Below are 19,537 nucleotides of genomic sequence, written 5' to 3'. Positions count from 1 at the left end.
TTTGCCTGCATCTATGAGAGGCATCCTCAGAGGCTGTGAGGTCTGCTGGAAACCAAGAAAATGGGGCTTACATATCTGTGGAATGTCCAGGGTGGGGAAAAGAACTCTTGTCTGTTGGGAGCTAGGTGTGAATGTTTCAACTGGCCACCTTAATGGTCTAGCAGTTTTGAAGGTGTGGCTTATTACTGCCTGGAGGCATCCTTTGTTGAGAGGTGATTAGCCATCCCTGACTGTTTTTTGTCTGGAGCTCCCCTGTCTTTGTCCACATGCTTGTGGATTTCAATGGCCTCTCTATGTTGTCTGACATGTCCAGGTTGGTTCATCAGGTGCTCTGCTATGACTGACTTCTCTGGTTGAATTAGTCTGCAATACCTTTCATGCCATAGCAGAGCACCTGATGAACCAACCTAGACACAGCATATTATTTGAGAACACAGAAATGTTGGACTACTCTAATAACTAGCACACAGAGAAGCCATTGAAACCCACAAGCATGTGGACAATTTCAACAGAAAGGAAGAAACCATGAAAATGAACAAAATCTAGTAACCGGTATTTTAAAAAACTCTAAAATCATAACAGTAAATAAAGACGGGGGAGCTTCAGGCAAGAAACAATCAAGGACAGCTAATCACCACTCAACAAAGGCAGTAAGAAGCCACATCTTGAAAACTGCTAGTCCATTAAATGGTAATCAAGGTGACCAATTGAAACATTCACACCTACCTCCAACAAACGAGTTCTTTCTCCCAACCTGGACATTATTCCACACGTATATAAACACCATTTTCCTAGATGTGTTGTTGGGCTTGGTCCCATGTCAGCCGCTCCGAGTCCCTTGGGAAGATGGTGATGGGGTATAAATAATGTTTTATATTATTATTATAAATATGTGAGAGGAAGCCACAGGGAGGAGGGAGCAAGCTTGTTTTCTGCTTCCTTGGAGACTAGGACGCGGAACAATGGCTTCAAACTACAAGAGAGGAGATTCCATCTGAACATGAGGAAGAACTTCCTGACTGTGAGAGCCATTCAGCAGTGGAACTCTCTGTCCTGGAGTGTGGTGGAGGCTCCTTTTTTGGAGGCTTTTAAACAGAGGCTGGATGGCCATCTGTCAGGGGTGCTTTGAATGCAATATTCCTGCTTCTTGGCGGGGGGTTGGACTGGATGGCCCATGAGGTCTCTTCCAACTCTTTGATTCTATGATTCTATTATTAGTTTCCAACAGACCTCACAACCTCTGAGGATGCCTGTCATAGATGCAGGCGAAACGCCAGGAGAGAATGCTTCTGGAACATGGCCATACAGCCTGAAAAAAACTTACAGTTGCCCATGCCTGTTATAGAAACATAGACTTGGGAGATCCCCCAAGGCCCACCGAGTCCATGCAGGAACACCCCAACAAAGCCTTCCCGGCGGATGGCCACGCAGTTTGTGCTGTCAGATGTGCACAGCTGAGCCCCTCTGCCTCCTTCCTTGCTTCCTTACCTGTACTGCCAGGCCTTGGTGGCGGCGGCGGCGCTTCCCCGGCTGAGGCTGCTGAGCCCGCTGCTGCTGCTGCTGCTGCTGGCGGTGCTGGCCTTGCTAGGGCAGTTCTGGGCCGGGGGCCCCGCCTCCGCCTTGCCCTCGCCGCTCTCCGAGGCCTTCATGGCCGGGGCGGGGAGAGGCGGAGGGGCTTGGGCCGGGGAGGGGACCACGGCGAGGGCCTCCCCACTCTGCATGGCGGGGGGCTGCTCACCGAGGGGCCTTCGCCAAGGGGGAAACGAGGGAGGAGGAGGAGGAGGAAGAGGGGGGAAGAGGCATGAGGAAGGAGAGGGGCCTCTCAGAAGCACACACACACGCCCGTGGGAGGGGACAGGCAGAGGAGAGCTCTTCCTCGAGAGTCCGAAGGGGAAGCCTCCCAAGGCTGGGCCTCCTCCTCTCCTCCTCCCGACCGAGGAGTTGCCCTCGACGTGAAACACACCTTTTCGCCCAAGACCGCACTGAGGCGAGAGGAAAGAACGGGGCGGCCTCCTATCCCGCCGCCGACACAACCTTCCACCCCTTCCGGGTCAGGCCTCGCCTCTTCCGCGCCATGGCCCGCCTCCCCATCTCTCTCTCTCTCATTCCAGTCTTCTTTCCTCCTCTTCCGCTGAGGCAAGCGAGCCGGCCGCCGCCATCTTTGCTACGGGCAAGGGCAGCCGGGAGGAGTAGCGTTACGCATGCGCGAGGGAAGACTTCTTTAGAGTAGCGCGCATGCGCACGGGAAGCAGCCTTTCCCCGCCTCCAAGACACTCATTTCAGAAGACTTTCAAACACTTCTACGAATGAAATAGAACAGAAGGAACATTTGCACTACGAACCACGTAAACCTCCAAAAAATTCAACAAGAAGTAGCCTTAAATCAAGAAAGTTTTCTGAGATCTACAGAGATACTCGCAGGAACACCTCAGCAAGCGAGAGTCCCATGAGGAGCGGCTTAAAGAGCTGGGCATGTTTAGCCTCAAGAAGACTGAGAGGAGATATAATGACCATGTATAAATATGTGAGGGAAAGTCATAGGGAGGAGGGAGCAAGCTTACTTCAGCTGCCCTGGAGACTAAGATGCGGAACAATGGCTTCAAACTGCAAGAAAGGAGATTCCATCTGAACATGAGGAAGGACTGTAACTGTGAGAGCTGTTCAGCAATGGAACTCTCTGCCCCAGAGTGTGGTGGAGGCTCCTTTGGAGGCTTTTAAACAGAGGCTGGATGGCCATCTTGGGAGTGCTTTGAATGCAATTTTCCTGCTTCTTGGCAAGGGGTTGGACTAGATGGCTCATGAGGTCTTTTCCAACTCTATGATTCTATGAGTCCAAAAGTGGCAGACTAAAACCAGGAACCTCAATCAGTGGCTGAGATTGGGTGAAAACTCCTTCCTGGGTATCTTGAAAGATGTTGAATAGATTGCGTTTTAGCACCACGAGATGCTGAGCTAACCATAAAGAATGGGGCTACAAAGTGGAGTCCACGACATGCGAGTGTGGCAAAAAGCAAACCACAGACCACCTACTGCAATGCAACCTGAGCCCTGCCACATGCACAATGGAGGACTTTCTCACAGCGACACCTGAGGCGTTCCAAGTGGCCAGCTTCTGGTCAAAGGACATTTAGCACAATGTCAAGTTTTTAACTTTGTGATTTTTATACATTATAACTGTGTTCTCAATTTGCTGCTGACACAATAAATAAATGCATTTTTAAAAGTGTTTTTAAACTTTGAAAGAACCAGGACCAAGGGAAAAGCTGTATGCAGATCCACACGCACCTTCAATACATTCATCTTTCAAGTTTTTTTTTTTAAAAAAACTTCTATGAAGAAGCAGAACTGAGGAAAATCCATGTACATCTCCAACCAATTCATTTTTATCATAGAATCAAAGAGTTGGAAGAGACCTCATGGGCCATCCAGTCCAACCCCCTGCCAAGAAGCAGGAATATTGCATTCAAATCACCCCTGACAAATGGCCATCCAGCCTCTGTTTAAAAGCTTCCAAAGAAGGAGCCTCCACCACACTCCGGGGCAGAGAGTTCCACTGCTGAACGGCTCTCACAGTCAGGAAGTTCTTCCTAATGTTCAGATGGAATCTCCTCTCTTGTAGTTTGAAGCCATTGTTCCGCGTCCTAGTCTCCAAGGAAGCAGAAAACAAGCTTGCTCCCTCCTCCCTGTGGCTTCCTCTCACATATTTATACATGGCTATCATATCTCCTCTCAGCCTTCTCTTCTTCAGGCTAAACATGCCCAGTTCCCTAAGCCGCTCCTCATAGGGCTTGTTCTCCAGACCCTTGATCATTTTAGTCGCCCTCCTCTGGACACATTCCAGCTTGTCAATATCTCTCTTGAATTGTGGTGCCCAGAATTGGACACAATATTCCAGATGTGGTCTAACCAAAGCAGAATAGAGGGGTAGCATTACTTCCTTAGATCTAGACACTATGCTCCTATTGATGCAGGCCAAAATCCCATTGGCTTTTTTTGCCGCCACATCACATTGTTGGCTCATGTTTAACTTGTTGTCCACGAGGACTCCAAGATCTTTTTCACACGTACTGCTCTCGAGCCAGGTGTCCCCCATTCTGTATCTTTGCATTTCATTTTTTCTGCCAAAGTGGAGTATCTTGCATTTGTCACTGTTGAACTTCATTTTGTTAGTTTTGGCCCATCTCTCTAATCTGTCAAGATCGTTTTGAATTCTGCTCCTGTCCTCTGGACTATTGGCTATCCCTCCCAATTTGGTGTCATCTGCAAACTTGATGATCATGCCTTCTAGCCCTTCATCTAAGTCATTAATAAGGATGAACAGGACCGGGCCCAGGACGGAACCCTGCGGCACTCCACTTGTCACTTCTTTCCAAGATGAAGAGGAAGCATTAGTGAGCACTCTCTGTGTTCATCCACTTAACCAATTATCGGTATTCTTTTAACTATGAAAGAAGCAAGACCGAGGGAAATGTGCATGTATGTATTCATATCTCCCAATAAATTCATTTTGAAAGAGGTTTTTAAAACTTACATGAGAATAACGGGACCAAGGAAAAGACGTACGCAGATCCACTCGAACTGACCATCAATTCATTTCAAAAGAATTTTAAAGATTATGAAAGAAATGGGACTGAAGGGAACGTTGTACGCAGACCCACAAACACCTCCGATAGGATGGTGCTTTGTCTTTCTATTGCATCCTATGACTGAAATCAGTGGATGGGGAAATTCTTCCATTGGCTCCAACTGTTTGGCAGCCATATTGAAGGGTCTGTCGGGAAAAGAAAGGGATGCTGGATTCTGATGCTCCATGTCAGGGCTCACATTCAATGGGAAAACTCTCCACTCTCCCATGACAACAGAGATATGGAAAAGGTGCACAAGGAAGAAAGTCTCATATTATTCTCCCTTAAGTGGAAATTGCATTAATAGGATTACACTGATAGATATGACACACTGGTATATACAAACCAGTTTTTTCTATGTGACCTCCAGCATACCTTGCCAAGTAATTTTTAAAACATCGCAGTGATTCTTCCGACACCTGAGCAATGTTGTGTATATATGCGAGTAATAAAATAAAGACTGGAAGACTGAAATAGAGCCAGCTGACGAAGGTATTGTTGTTAACTGTCATCAAGTTTTATTTATCGTGTCAGGAGTGAACCAAACAGTTGTATTTAAAACAAAACACACACACACAAAGTTTGCAAACTTGGTATTCTATTAAATGTCCTTTGACCAAAAGCTGGTCACTTGGAGTACCTTTGGTGTTGCTATAAGAAGGTCCTCCACTGTGCATGTGGCAGGGCTCAAGTTGCATTGCAGTAGGTGGTCTGTGATTTGCTCTTCTCCACACTGAAATGTCGCACATTGTAGCCCCATTTCTTAAGATAGGCTCTGTGTCTCATGCAAGAGCACAGTCTGTTCAGCTCCTTCCATGTCACCCAGTTTTCTGTGTGCCCAGGAGGGAGTCTCTCATTTGATATCAGCTATTGATTGAGGTTCTGGGTTTTGGCCTGCCACTTTTGGACTCTCGCTTGCCGAGGTGTTCCTATGAGTATCTCTGTAGATCTCAGAAAATTATTTCTTGATTTAAGTCATTGGCGTGCTGGATGATACCCAAACAGAGGATGAGCCAGAGATGTCACTGCCTTGGTCCTTTCACTGTTGGTTGCTACTTCCCAGCGGATGTCAGGTGGTGCAATACCAGCTAGACAGTGTAATTTCTCCAGAGGTGTAGGGCGCAGACACCCCGTGATAATGCGGCATGTCTCATTAAAAGCCACATCCACTGTTTCAGTGTGGTGAGATGTGTTCCACTCTGAGCATGCATACTCAGCAGCAGAGTACCAAAGCGCAAGGGCAGATGTCTTCACTGTATACAGTTTTGATCACCAGGTTGTGCCAGTCAGCTTTCATATGATGTTATTTCTAGTGCCCACTTTTTGCTTGATATTCAGTGCTTCTTGTAGGTCAGAGAACGGTCCAGGTAACTTCAACTTATTGTGATCCTACGAATGAGAAACCTTCAAAATTCATCTGGTTTTGTAGACTCAAGGCATGTGTGGCTTCCTTGATGCAGCCTATCCATCTGGAATGCATTTTTCCTCTTTTCTTCCTGCCCTCTATCTTCCAAAGCATCCTTTAATTTCGCAGTGAGTCGTCTCCTCATGCCATATCCAAAGCAGAATACTCTCAATATAGTCATCTTGGCTTCTAGAGAGAGTTCGGGTTTGCTCTAAGGTACCTTTATTTATCCTTTTAGCAGCCCATGGTATTCATATAACTGTTCTCCTGAACTAGATTTCAAATGAATGTTCTTACTATCAGCTTTCTTCAGTGTCCAGCATTCACCAATATTATAGATAAATGGGAAACAAAATATATGGACTATCCTAACTTTAATATTCAATTATATATCTCGACATTTCAGGACCTTGCCTAGTCCCTTCATAGGCCCCTTCTATACCATATAAAATCCAGATTATCTGCTTTGAACTGGATTATAATATATCATATAATCCAGTTCAAAGCAGATAATGTGGATTATCTGATTTGATCATCTGGATTATATGGCAGTGTAGAAAGGACATATTTCCTCTTCTGTCCTAGTTTTCTGATTTCTTAATTTCAGTCTCCCTTCTGATTAATGACTGAGTCAAAGTATGGAAAACCCTGAACTACTTCAGTGTCTTCATTGTTTACTTTAAAGTGATGTTAGTCATCTGGGATCATTATGTATTTGTTTTCTTTATGCTCAGATGTCAATCTGACTTTGCACTTTCTTCCTTGACTTCAAGAATCAGGCCAGGCTTTTGCTATTTTCTGCTAGTCGTGTGGTGTCATCTGCACATCTAGAATGGCTGGTGTTCCTTCAGTGTTTATGTCTCCTTTTTCTCAGTCTCATTCTGCTCTACTTATGATGTGTTCTGCATAAAAATTAAATAGCGAGATAAAATGAAGTCTTGCGTGAACCCTTTGCCAATTGGATTCTGCCCTAACAGTAGCTTCTTGACCTGAGTACAGGTTATGCATCAAGATAATCAAGGTATATTGCTACCTAAATAGATGTTTGGATGCATTATATTTAGTGGTGGATGTTTGGATGAATTATATTTAGCAGTGGATTGTTGTTTTCTATTGACTGGAGTCTGATGCCATTTTTAAAGATTCTGCTGCTTCATTATTATACATTATTTATATTATATAAATAAAACAAAACCATGGCTGTTTAAAATGAAATGATGAGTTACAAATCTACTAAATTAATAAAATGCATGCAATTAACTGGTTTCTTCAGAGATGAGCATTAAGGTGAGGAATAATCCCTTTATATTGCCCTGGAATTGCAATAATCCAAACCACCCCTTGGAGCAAGACCATAAATTATGTTGGCCAGAGAAATCCCTTTATGATGCCACCTATCTCCTACAATTTCCCATCTACATTGCTATATTATGCAGTTTGAAACTGCCTCTCTCTATATATAACTATGAAGTCAAAATTTCAAAAAGTAACCTTTACTTTTCCATTTCTTAAATGTAGCTGGCCTGTGATAGTAAGACACTCTGCAGTGAATCTAGCTTGTCATCACCTCAACAACATGAATCATATGACATTCTTCTGCACTAGTTAGTGAGGCAACACCCCCAACAATATAAAAGTAATTAAGAAGGGACAAAAAGTTATCCTGCATTAAGTTACAATCATATCTTGTGGCACAAGCTGCATCTGCAACACTGTATCATTAATGCAATTTAATATCATTCAATACAATGGCTCAATGCTAGGGAATCCTGGGATGTGCAGTCTGGTGAGGCACCAGCACTTTTTGGCCGAGAAGGTGAAAGACCTTGCAAATGCACAATTTCCATGATTCCATAGCATTGATCCATGGCAATTGAGTGGTGGCGCAATGGGTTAAAGCCTTGGGGCCAGCAGGACTGCAGACCAAAAGGTTGGTGGTTTGAATCCAGAGAGCGGGGCAAGCTCCCATCTGTCAGCTCCAGCTTCTTATGCAGGGACAAGGGAGAATCCTTCCACAGGATGGTAAAATATCCAGGTGTCCGCTGGGCAACGTCCTCGCAAGCAGCCAATTCTCTCACACCAGAAGTGAATTGCAGTTTCTCAAGTCACTCCTGGCATGCACAAAAAAGTTCAAGTGGTGTCAAACTGCATTCATTCTACAGCGTAGATGCTCCCTTGGCTATTTAAGAAAATAATTACAAACAAGTTGTTATACCTACTTACTTCAAAACTCTGAAATTCATCATGCTTCCATGAATGTTTGAGCTCAACTCACAATGTCCTCTGTACTTAGATGAATTTTATTATGCACAAAAAGTCAAATTAGGCTGCTGTTTTTAATCCAACTATGTGGAAGTAAATTCTAATGAACTCAATGGGATTTCATTTCCAATTAACCATGTTAGGAGACATTTCCAAAAAAATCATACTAGCTGGTATGCGTGGCTTGGCTCAGTGGATGTATGTGATGTGTTGTTGTTGTTCATTCGTTCAGTCGTCTCCGACTTTGTGACCTCATGGACCAGCCCACGCCAGAGCTCCCTGTCGGCCGTCACCACCCCCAGCTCCTTCAAGGTCAGTCCAGTCACTTCAAGGATGCCATCCATCCATCTTGCCCTTGGTCGGCCCCTCTTCTTTTTACTTTCCACTTTCCCCAGCATAATTGTCTTCTCTAAGCTTTGCTGTCTCCTAATGATGTGGCCAAAGTACTTCAACTTTGTCTCTAATATCCTTCCCTCCAATGAGCAGTCGGGCTTTATTTCCTGGAGGATGGACTGGTTGGATCTTCTCACAGTCCAAGGCACTCTCAGAACTTTCCTCCAACACCACAGCTCAAAAGCATCTATCTTCCTTCGCTCAGCCTTCCCTATCGTCCAGCTCTCACATCCGTAGGTGACTACAGGGAATACCATGGCTTTGTCTATGCGGATCTTTGTTGCCAGTCCGATGTCTCTGCTCTTTACTATTTTATCGAGATTGGACATTGCTCTCCTCCCAAGAAGTAAGCGTCTTCTGATTTTCTGGCCACAGTCTGCATCTGCAGTAATCTTTGCACCTAGAAATACAAAGTCTGTCACGGCCTCCATGTTTTCTCTATTTCCCAGTTGTCAATCATTGTATTGTATTGTATTGTATGTGATGTATGGAGACAGAATTCAATGCAGCAAAATAAGGTCCGTCTACAGTGCCATATAGTACAGTCTCAGAATGCAGATTAACTGCATTGAACTGAATTATATGTCAGTGTAGACTCATACACTATAATCCAGTTCAGTGCAGTTCAGTCTGCATTATATAAATCTACACTAGCCATTATAATGAAGTTCAAACTGCATTACATGTCAGTGTAGATGGGGTCCTAAGAGTCATCATGTCATCCGCCAGGTGATGGATTTTCCCAGCACTGGCAAGTAAATGAAGTGATAATGCTATTTTAACATTTTATTCCCACTGCCTGCAGTGAATAGTTGAGTCACATGCTCAATTATATTATAATAAAAGGAGGAAAATATCTGCAATTGTTGGGCCAATGAAATTTGTCAAGTTTTACATGGAGCAACGTATAATTATATTTGTAGTCTTGATAACTATGAAAAATGCAGGCAAGCTTTGAAAGTAGAAACACCATAATAAATCTGAATCTGGTGCATCATACAATAGTAAATGTCATATGCAGCAGTTGTTATGTTAAGCAACTCTATTTAAGTGACTCGTTCATTGTGTTTGTGTACCTGATTTAAATAGATTCTTAGTAATCTAGTTGAAAGGAATGAATTATTATATTTGCCTTTTCTCTTCCTCTTTTCTCATCTTTTGACTAATGAACAAGCCGATGATCACAAGTTTAAAATCTAATTTAAGTCATTCCAGATATAGCTAAGTAGGACTAGTGGCTAAGAACTAATCATATTTGTTATCTCCAGTTCCTCACCTGGCATTTTCTAATATGCTAAGTGTATTCTTTCTCTAATTTGATTTAATATTCCAAAGTATGATTTGGTTTCCTTTCAAAATGATGCAGTCCTGACTGGTAGAAAGAAAGCATGATAGAAAACTTGTTCTCAGACCTTGTCCTTGTAGTTCTGGAGACATTAAATATTGAGTAAATTATTTAGTTGTGATATTTGTCAAGACACTATGAGAAATATCAATGCATCTTGTCATCCTTGCTCTATCACTCAGATGTAAAGTTACTTTTAATGGGCTATTTCCAATTATTAAGTAAAGGTTTCCCCTGTCATTAAGTCTATAGTTATGTCTGACTCTGGGGGGTGGAGCTCATCGTCATTTCTAAGCCAAAGAGCCGGCGTTGTCCATAGACACCTCCAAGGTCATGTAGCCAGCATGACTGCATGGAGTGCCATTACCTTCCCACTGAAGCGGTACTTATTGATGTCCTCACATTTGCATGTTTTTGAACTGCTAGGTTGGCAGAAGCTGGAGCTAACAGCGAGAGCTCATCCCGTTCTCCGGATTCGAACTGTCAACCTTTTGGTCAGCAAGTTCAGCAGCTCAGCACTTTAACCGGCTGTGCCACCAGGGGTTCCTTTCTTAGCCCTACCTAAATCGAAGGCATTAAATCAATGGAATTTTTTTGTAAATGTTGGCCTTTCAGTGTCCACAATGATTCAGTAAATCTACTTCAGCTGGAACTAAATACTAGATTTAGTCCACTATTTAACAAAGAGACATAACATTACTCAGTGGCTACTTACAATTAGAATAGACCCTTTGAGTCAATGGGGTTCACGCAAGTGTTGAGATGTATGTGCCTTCAAGTTGTCTGTCAACTTATGGCAACTTCTTGAATTTCAGAGAGTTTTCTTAGGCAAGGCATACTCAGAAGTAGTGTTGACAGTTTCTGCCTCTGGAATATAGCCTGCAGCACCTGCCGTTCATTGGTAGTCCCCTATCCAAGTGCTAACCATGGTTGACCTTGCTTAGCCTCCAAGATCATTGAGATCTGATGCCTTTAGCATCAGCAATTGCTTCATTTGTTTAGTGGAAATTGCCAAAAGCTCTCTTCCATTTAGAAGGTTGAAACAAGAGACACACCTTGTTTTACATGAAAATTGTACCTCCCTAGAGCCTTCTGTACTTGTTTTTTGACCATGTTTTGGGGAAAATATTAAGGGAAATTGAGGGCGTTGGAGAGGTCAAGAGACTGTAATAATCACTTTCCTATGTATGAAAAGCAGAAAAGGAAGCTTATTGGGATTGCCATGATACCATGATCTTCAAAAGTTATCATTTCCTCCCTGATTTCCAACTAAACCCACACAGGATTCTGTTATTTGTCTTTCTGATGTAATAGGGAGGTTAGCCTTTTTGATCTTGCTGTAGAGGAATCTGCATACTCATTAGGAATTACTGACTTAAAACAAGCCAAATTTCAGGCTAATGGGATCTACTTTCCTGTTTGTTTATTATTATTTTACTGAACCCTTCAGTTGGAGCCTGGTGCAAAAATCTTACAGGTTGAATTCTAAATCTCTATTCATTGGAATTTGTGTACTAGCATTAAGAGTAACCCATGGTTTGAGCAGGAAGGATGCCTTGTGCCAATATGATGGGATAAGGCCAGGGCCGTAGCCAGAAAAAAAATTCGGGAGGGGTTGAAATTTCGGGGGGGGGGGTTGAAAATTTCACGGGGGGGGGGTGTTGAAACCTGCCTCTTAGCTCATGCTGAAGCAAAGAGCATAGCAGGGGGCAGAGCAACCTTCAATATAGCCTGCAGCTCCGCCCCTGTCAACCACCTCCACCAAGTCTGGCCTCCCTAATGAGAGCATTCAACACACACACCCCCAACTTGGTTGCTTCACTACATCGGCTATTGCTGCAAGTAATGACAGTGTGAATAAATTGTCAATATTTGCTTGAGATAGTGCTTACAGTTCTGGAGGGACTCTTAATTTTTTGCATCTCATAGACTTAGCATGGGGATTTGGTTAACCAGTTAAGATTCATGAGTAAACCAGGTTTTTTTAAAAAAATCTGAAACATTTCGGGGGGGGGGTTGAACCCCTAACCCCCCCCCCCCTCGCTACAGGCCTGGATAAGGCACCCCACTGCATGGACCAGAAATTACCAAAGAGGGGGAAATGTGGATAATCCTCTGCCTAGGTTCCCCTCCCCATCTTGGAGCAGTACACTTTAGGAGTCATTTTGCCAGTGCTGTGGCTAATATGAACATAAAAGAAATTTCTGGCTTAATTTGAAGACAATTGAAATAAAGAACCTTTTGTAAGGGATCACAACTGAAGAGTCTTGACAAGGGAAGGGAAATTTCACTCATGATTCTGAAAACTGCTTTGTCTTTGGTGGATGAACATTAAGACTTTATAATTTATAAAAATTAACATTTTCTATGTATGGTTCCTTATTCACTGAGGGAACAATATAATATAGTTATTTTTTAGCATATAGACTAGGAGCCCCTGGTGGTGCAATGGGTTAAAATATTGTGCCGGCAGGACTGAATACTGACAGGTCAGAGGTTCAAATCTGGGGAGAGGGCGGATGAGCTCCCTCTGTCAGCTCCAGCTGAGAAGCCTCCCACAAGGATGGTAAAGCATCAAAACATCCTGGCATCCCCTGGGCAATGTCCTTGCAAATGGCCAATTTTCTCACACCAGAAACGACTTGCAGTTTCTCAAGTTGCTCCTGACATGGGGGAAAAAGCATATAGACTCATAGAGTCGAAAGTGTCCTTAGGGGCCTTTGATTCCAGTACCATTGCTCAGTGCAGCATCTCCAGATAAAGGATCCACAGGAGGTAGTAGTCCAACTTCTTTTTGAAGACATCCAGGGGCCATCTACACTGTAGAATTAATGCAGTTTGATATCACTTTAACAGCCATGGCTCCATGCTATGGAATTGTGGGGGTTCTAGTTTTACAAGGTCTTTAGCTTTCTCTGCCAAAGTGTACTAGTGTATCACAAAACTATAACTCCTACCATTTCATAGGACTGAACTATAGCAATTAAAGTGGAGTCAAACTGCATTACTTCTATAGTGTATTCCCAGAGAAGGAGATCTCATTAACTAGGCAGTCGATATAACACCTGTCTTTGCTAAAAAGGCCATATTCAAATCTTTCTGTTACAGCAGTGGTCTGTTCTTTTATGCTCTTCCAGCACAGATTTTCAGGTAAACACAAGAAAAAATGAATTATGTTTTTACATCAGAAATACTTTTAAAATGAAAGAGAAATATAATGACAGAGACTTTGATTTTATTTAGGTACGGTTGCCTCCCAGTGATCAAACTAAATACTACACATGAAAGCAGGTCCAGCATCAAACACATTTTCTTGTTTTTTGTAAAGGTGTTAAGAAAGCACGGTCTATATTACCTTTAATGCAACCATTACCTTTAATGCTACCACACCAGAACATGCAGAATTGATGCAAATGTTCATATTGCTACACACCACCACCACCATCATTACAACAGTAACAACAATATCTGATATTGCTTGAGGGCCCTTCCAGACAGGCTTTTCTGTTTATCCCAGATTATCCCGCAGTGCGGACTTACATAATCCCGTTAAAAGCAGAAAACCTGGGATCAGATCCTGGGATATAGGTCCTCCCTGGAAGGCGCTAAGATAAGAGTTTGTGTTTTACCGGTGTCCTGAACCATCACAAATTCAGATGTTTACAGGACCAGAATACATGGTAATTTAACATTGCTTTTGTGATGTTTTATATTGCTGTTCTTTTATACTTTTGCATATTGTTGCTCTTTTATATTGTTGCCTTTTTACACATTGCATTTATGCGTGTGAATGTGAATGATCTATGGTCTAGCTAGGCATGAATAAACAGACATACCTAACTTACATCTTCAGGGTTTTTTTAATGTAATCCATTAACTAGATCAGGCATGGGCAAACTTGGGCCCTCCCACCAGGTGTTTTGGACTCCATCTCCCACAACTCTTGACAGCCTCAGGCCCCTTCCTTTCTTTCCTTTCCATTCAAGCAGTTGAGGGGGGGAAGGAATTGGTCTGAGGCTGTTAGGAATTGTGGGAGTTGAAGTCCAAAACACCTGGAGGGAGGGCCCAAGTTTGCCCATGCCTGGTGTAGATTCTAGCTCATTGTTGTCAGCTTTGACTGACAGTGGCTCTCTACTGTCTGATAGGTGTCTTGTCTTGCTTTAATTGGAGATACTATGGATTAAGCCTTGGAGCCTCTGTCTGCAAAACATACCTGGACATCAGTCTTTGTCCCCATCTGCACTGGTCATTCAATGCAGTTCAAAGCTAACTTCAAACTGTGGTGGCTAAACAATAAACATCCAAGAAAGTGTTTGAAAGAAAGCTCTCAATGTGCACCAGTGCTCTGTGATTTGTGTAATCACGATCCAAACCACAAACTGGTTCCAGGATTTCCTATGGAATTGTCAGCACACCAAAACTCATTCACCTAGTTTCCAACAGACCTCACAACCTCAGAGGATGTCTGCCATAGGTGTGGGTGAAATGTCAGGAGAGAATGCTTCTGGAACATGGTCATACAGCCTGGAAAACTCACAACAACCCATTGATTCTGGCCATGAAAGCCTTCAACAACACATAAACCACTTTCAGTTTGAAACGGCATTAAATTATCAGCGTGGATGAGACATCCAGGTACACTTGCAGAAAAATAGATTTGCAAGAACCATCTGAAATGGCAGTCTATGTATGACCCATATACAATTTCATTGTGTTCACACAAAATCTGCAGAGCATCTACACTCATGCTTTTGGATACCTTTGAATGCCTTCAGTGCCAGACTAGTGTGTTACTTAGACTTTTAGCAAATGTGTTGCCCTTGATCTCCAAGGCTGCCTGCGTAACTAACTGTTCAGCCATCAATTTGAAGGTGATTGCAAAAAGGAAGCTTGCTTTCATCATCCAAATCATGTTCTTCAGGTTTAATACTTAAGCTCTATCTTTGCCTATTTGTATCATTGCCTTCATATTGATAATTGTGTCAAATGGGCTGAGATCATTCCGCTTCCCCAAACAGCATGACCCCCTACATCCTACAAGCGATTTTCCCATTGTCCCAGCTTGGATCTTTTTTGTATATTGGTTCCCATGGCAACAGTAGGCTCTCTATATCTGCTACAAGACGCCTACCTTCTCGCTTAATCTTAGTTTCCTGGTGTTTAATTGTGTTTTTGATACTCCAGAATTAGGTTGTGAAGGAAGGACACGTCAAATAAGGCAGAATTATGTTGCCCTGGAGCCAAGGACTGAGAAGAATAGCAATGAAGTCCTGCTTAGTGCACCACGGCTATCTGGGGGTGCACCTACAATGCGCCAACCTCATAGATGTGTCAAAATCATTTTTATCGGGGGGCACATCAGTCTTATGGTTGGCTTCAAAGAGACGTTGGATGGAGAATTCACAGATACAAAAGGCCAACTATAATGGTTTTTCATTGAGGTCTGTGCTCTTTAGTTCTTACCCAGTTTGGGCCCCCAGATGTTACTGAACAACAACTCCCATCTCTTTTTATTATCCGCCATGCAGACTGGGGATAATGGGAATTTAAACCCAGCAGTACTTGTGGCTCTGAGGTTGGGGAAAGGAGAAAGGGCATTTTAAAGTCAGACATCATATCTACTAGCTTTGTGTCCAAATCCAAACCCCACTATCCTGACTAAACAGATGTTACTGTATCACAGCTCCCATCATGATGAGGAATGCAGGGATTGAAATCCAGTGGAGGGCCACATAAAATGACATGATGGGCCTTGGGTCTGATATACATTCTGTAGAACTAATGCCGTTTGACTGTCATCAACTGTCATGGCTCAATGGTATGGAATCCTGGGAGTTTTAGAAGGTCTTGAGCCTCCTCTGCCCAAGAGTGCTCATTGTTGGAGGTTGTAGATATAAATAAACAGAAGCTTTACCACTGTTTCTGAACCAAAATATGTCCTGCAGTATAATAATTTGTCACTCAGATTTGTATAATGGGTAACAGTAACTTTACTTCAGTGATGTGTCCCCCAATAAAAAAGAACAACAATATATATAGCAGTCTCTCTGAATTCTTACAGAAGGAATAAACAGTCCTTTTAAATAGTCTTTTAAATATACTTCATGCTTTAGAAATGATCAGGCTTCAGAGAGTTGGCAGCCATTTCCTTCCTGGCTGTTTCCAGTCAGCACTCTCTTCACTCTCTCAGATGAAAGATAGCAGTTAAAACCGTTTCTCCCAACAGCAAGCTAGAGGCAGTAGCTAATCAGAATTCGGGCTCCTGGCATGCTCCGCCAATCAGCTGCTGGCACATGTCTTTCCAGTCAACCCATTACATCATGCTGTCTTTTTACAAATCCTCACATTCATGCCTCACCAAACTAAAACTCCTAGGATTCCATAGCATTCAGCCATGGCAGTTAAAGTGGTGTCAAAGCACATTCATTCTACCGTGTAAATGTGCCTTTTGTAACTGTAAAGAAAGAACTGAGCCATAGGACTATCTGATTGAAAACTATAGAGACAACTCCTGTGCGTCTAACACAGTGGTTCTCAACCTGTGGGTCCCCAGGTGTTTTGGCCTACAACTCCCAGAAATCCAAGCCAGTTTACTAGCTGTTAGGATTTCTGGGAGTTGAAAGCCAAAACATCTGGTGACCCACAAGTTGAGAACCACTGTTCTGATGATTTAGAAGAGGGAGTCCAGCAGCCTTTTCTTGTCACACAGTTAGGTAACAAGCAGCGCCTGCTGAAATTCCCTCTTCTACACAACCATGAAAGGGACAACATCTATCTCCAATTTGCACTCCCTACTAAGCTGAGTAAATAGCTTGCACTGGAGGACCTGCAATATCCTGGATAAGTGTTCCCCTGGGAACCTCTAGGTCCTCCAGCATGATGTTGACCATACAGTTATGATGGAGGTTGTAGAGATTTCTAGAGAAGACATATTAATCAAATCCACCAATGTTAATTATGGAGGGCTGGCTGTACTGTCACTTCAGCACTGTATCACCTTTGGCTTCGAAGTGCTGAATAGAAACATTGGTTACTTCAAATTTGTACAAGGTGGAGAACATAAGGCTGTCAGGAAGCCTTCCTGTTTCCATCTGTTTTGACTCCCCCAACCTTTTCCAAAAACCACAAGCTAAATAAGCCTTCACAAACAGGCAGAACATGGTGGAGGTTGCCACCCCTTGTTTTTTCCTCCCTGACATTTGGCCACTAAGTTCACTTGCCTTTGAATACAGACATTTAAGGTAGAATAATTGGAGATAATAATAGTTGACAGACAGGTCTTCCCATCATTCAAACTAATCCTTTACTTTTAACCTTACTTGGGCTGTAGCTACACTGCCCTAAATCCCAACATCTGATCCCAGATTATCTACTTATCCCAGATTATCTGGCAGTGTAGACTCAGGCCTCTTCTACACTGCCATATAATCCAGGTCATCATATCAGATAATCCACATTATCTGCTCTGAACTGGATTATTATATAAGTCTACACTGCCATATAAACCAGTTCAAAGCCGATAATCTGGATTTTATATGGCAGTGTAGAAGGGGACTCGGTTCCGTTTTGAGGTGCATCTACACTGTCTAAAGAATGCATCTTGACACCACTGTTGTGGCTCAATGTAATCCTGGGATTTGTAGTTTGGTGAGGCACCCGCACACTTTGACAGAGAAGGCCAAGCAGCTTCTAAAACTACAACTCCCAGGATTCCATAGCATTGAGCCATGACAGTTCAAGATGTCTTAAGCTGCATTGATTCTACAATGTAGATGCACCCTTTGCCTCCCTCTGGGTCTGGCCTGGTCATTTTGCTCTACACTGGACCTTGTACCAAAAGATTAGCATGACAGGCCTTGAGCAACCTCTTTGTAATCATACCCATCCTTCTGCAAGCAAAGAATCCTAACTGATAAAAATTCAATGGACTACTAGCCCAAACTCAGGGTTGTTGTTTATATTGTGGTCCGGATATGTGAACAGAGTACATGAGTTACATTATCTTTAGGTCTTACAATTAGTATTTCCTTTAAACAGCAAAGCTGAGCACGTTTACCCAAATTCAGAGCATTTTCCAATCTAGGAAGTCATATCCCATAATCTCAGCATCTGTATACAGTCTTCCATATTATGTTTGAAAGTTAACATCGAAAGGTCTTAGATCACGCTGGCTCCGCTAATAACTTGGAATGAAAATGCTGGCCACTGAAACTCATACAGCCGTAAAGACTACACCCTAAACTTATTATCTCTCAAATTTCATTTGAACTAAAGTAGAAAGATTACCCGTTCTCCAGTATCTAGGTTACACCGGATTGAAACAGAAACCTCAGATGAAATATCTGCATTAGATCAGGGTGAATTGAGCATACAACTCCCTTGCTGTGTCAGCTCCACTGGCTACCAGTCTGCTACCAAGCACAATTCAAAGTGCTGGCTTTAGCCTATAAAGCCCTAAATGGTTCCGGCCCAGTTTACCTGTCCTAATGTATCTCCATCTATGATCCACCTTGGAGACTAAGATAGTTGGGGGAGGCCCTGCTCTCAGTCCCACCCCTCTCGCAAACGAGACGGGTGGGGCCTTCTCAGTGGTGATTCTTTAGCTGTGGAACGCCCCAGCAAAATTAGATTGGCCCCTCCCTCTTGGCCTTCAGGAAAAATCTAAAAACATGGCTCTGGAATTAGGCCTTTGGTCAGTAATGGGAGCAGCGCAATAAGAGATTATAAATTAACATTGATGACTTGGACTGGTCCTGGATTATGACCAGGATTATGTGGTTTTAATGTGATGTTTTAACTGGTTGGTTTTAGTGTTTTAATGCTTTGGTTTATTTATTGATGATGTGTGTTCACGCAGCATCAAATTGTTGCCTTTGTAAGGCCTCCCTGAGTCCCCTTCAGGCCAAGAAGGGAGGAATATAAGTATGATAAATAAATAAAATAGAATAATTTGTACCTGCTTGCTTCAACATTTCCCAGAACACAGTCACCAAAGAATAAAGAAACTTCCATGGCATCCCATCTCATTAGGCAGTGAGAGTTACCATGTTAGTTGGAGGCAATGGGAGCTGTAGTCCAATGTGCCTTCAGCACCCTGCATTGGAGAAGTCCCTGGTCATAGACCATAATGAAGTCTTGTTGACTGATATTTGCTTTCCATTGAAATAGGGACAGGCAAGGCAAACAGGTAGAAGTTGTTAAAGAGAAGCGTAACATCTCCCTCTTGAGAAAGACAACTGTCTCTTTGTCCCCTGGCACCCTTTCTTGGTCAAACAAGGGTTCTGATTTTTCTCTTACAAAGACCTGAACCAAACTTCAAACCTTACATAGTCTGCTTGCAAATGTGTGCATGGGTCTGTGTGTGGCATGTCAAGTTTCTTGTCAAGGAGGTGGTTAGGCCAGCTCCTCCCTCTGAAAGCCTTCTGGAGTCAAAATGAAGAAAAGAGTCTGAGAGCAGATCCTGGGAAATCAGGCAGTGTAGATCCAGCCTGCAATAGAGCCTACCGC

The 19,537-nt window shown here is 43.0% G+C and overlaps 2 protein-coding genes across 4 annotated transcripts in view; one reads left to right on the top strand and one right to left on the bottom strand.

Moving 5' to 3' along the window:
* The window catches only part of LOC132774800 (glycerol-3-phosphate dehydrogenase 1-like protein), a 58,157-nt gene that overhangs the window by 13,320 nt on the left and 25,300 nt on the right, over positions 1–19,537 (top strand). The gene's annotated exons all lie outside the window — the stretch shown is intronic.
* OSBPL11 (oxysterol binding protein like 11) overlaps positions 1–19,537 on the bottom strand; it is a 76,354-nt gene that overhangs the window by 55,638 nt on the left and 1,179 nt on the right. The window contains exon 1 of one of the 2 annotated variants that reach the window (XM_060775163.2): positions 1,489–2,078. The exons of the other annotated variant lie outside the window; for it this stretch is intronic. Within the exon in view, the coding sequence (XP_060631146.2) occupies positions 1,489–1,721 (233 nt within the window). The 5' untranslated portion in view covers positions 1,722–2,078. Of the gene's footprint in view, positions 1–1,488; positions 2,079–19,537 lie in introns of those variants that run through there. 2 annotated transcript variants of the gene reach the window in all.

The sequence above is a fragment of the Anolis sagrei genome, chromosome 1 (assembly GCF_037176765.1).
Source record: "Anolis sagrei isolate rAnoSag1 chromosome 1, rAnoSag1.mat, whole genome shotgun sequence".
In the NCBI taxonomy this organism is placed as follows: domain Eukaryota; kingdom Metazoa; phylum Chordata; class Lepidosauria; order Squamata; family Dactyloidae; genus Anolis; species Anolis sagrei.
This window is presented reverse-complemented; position numbering and strand designations above follow the sequence as displayed.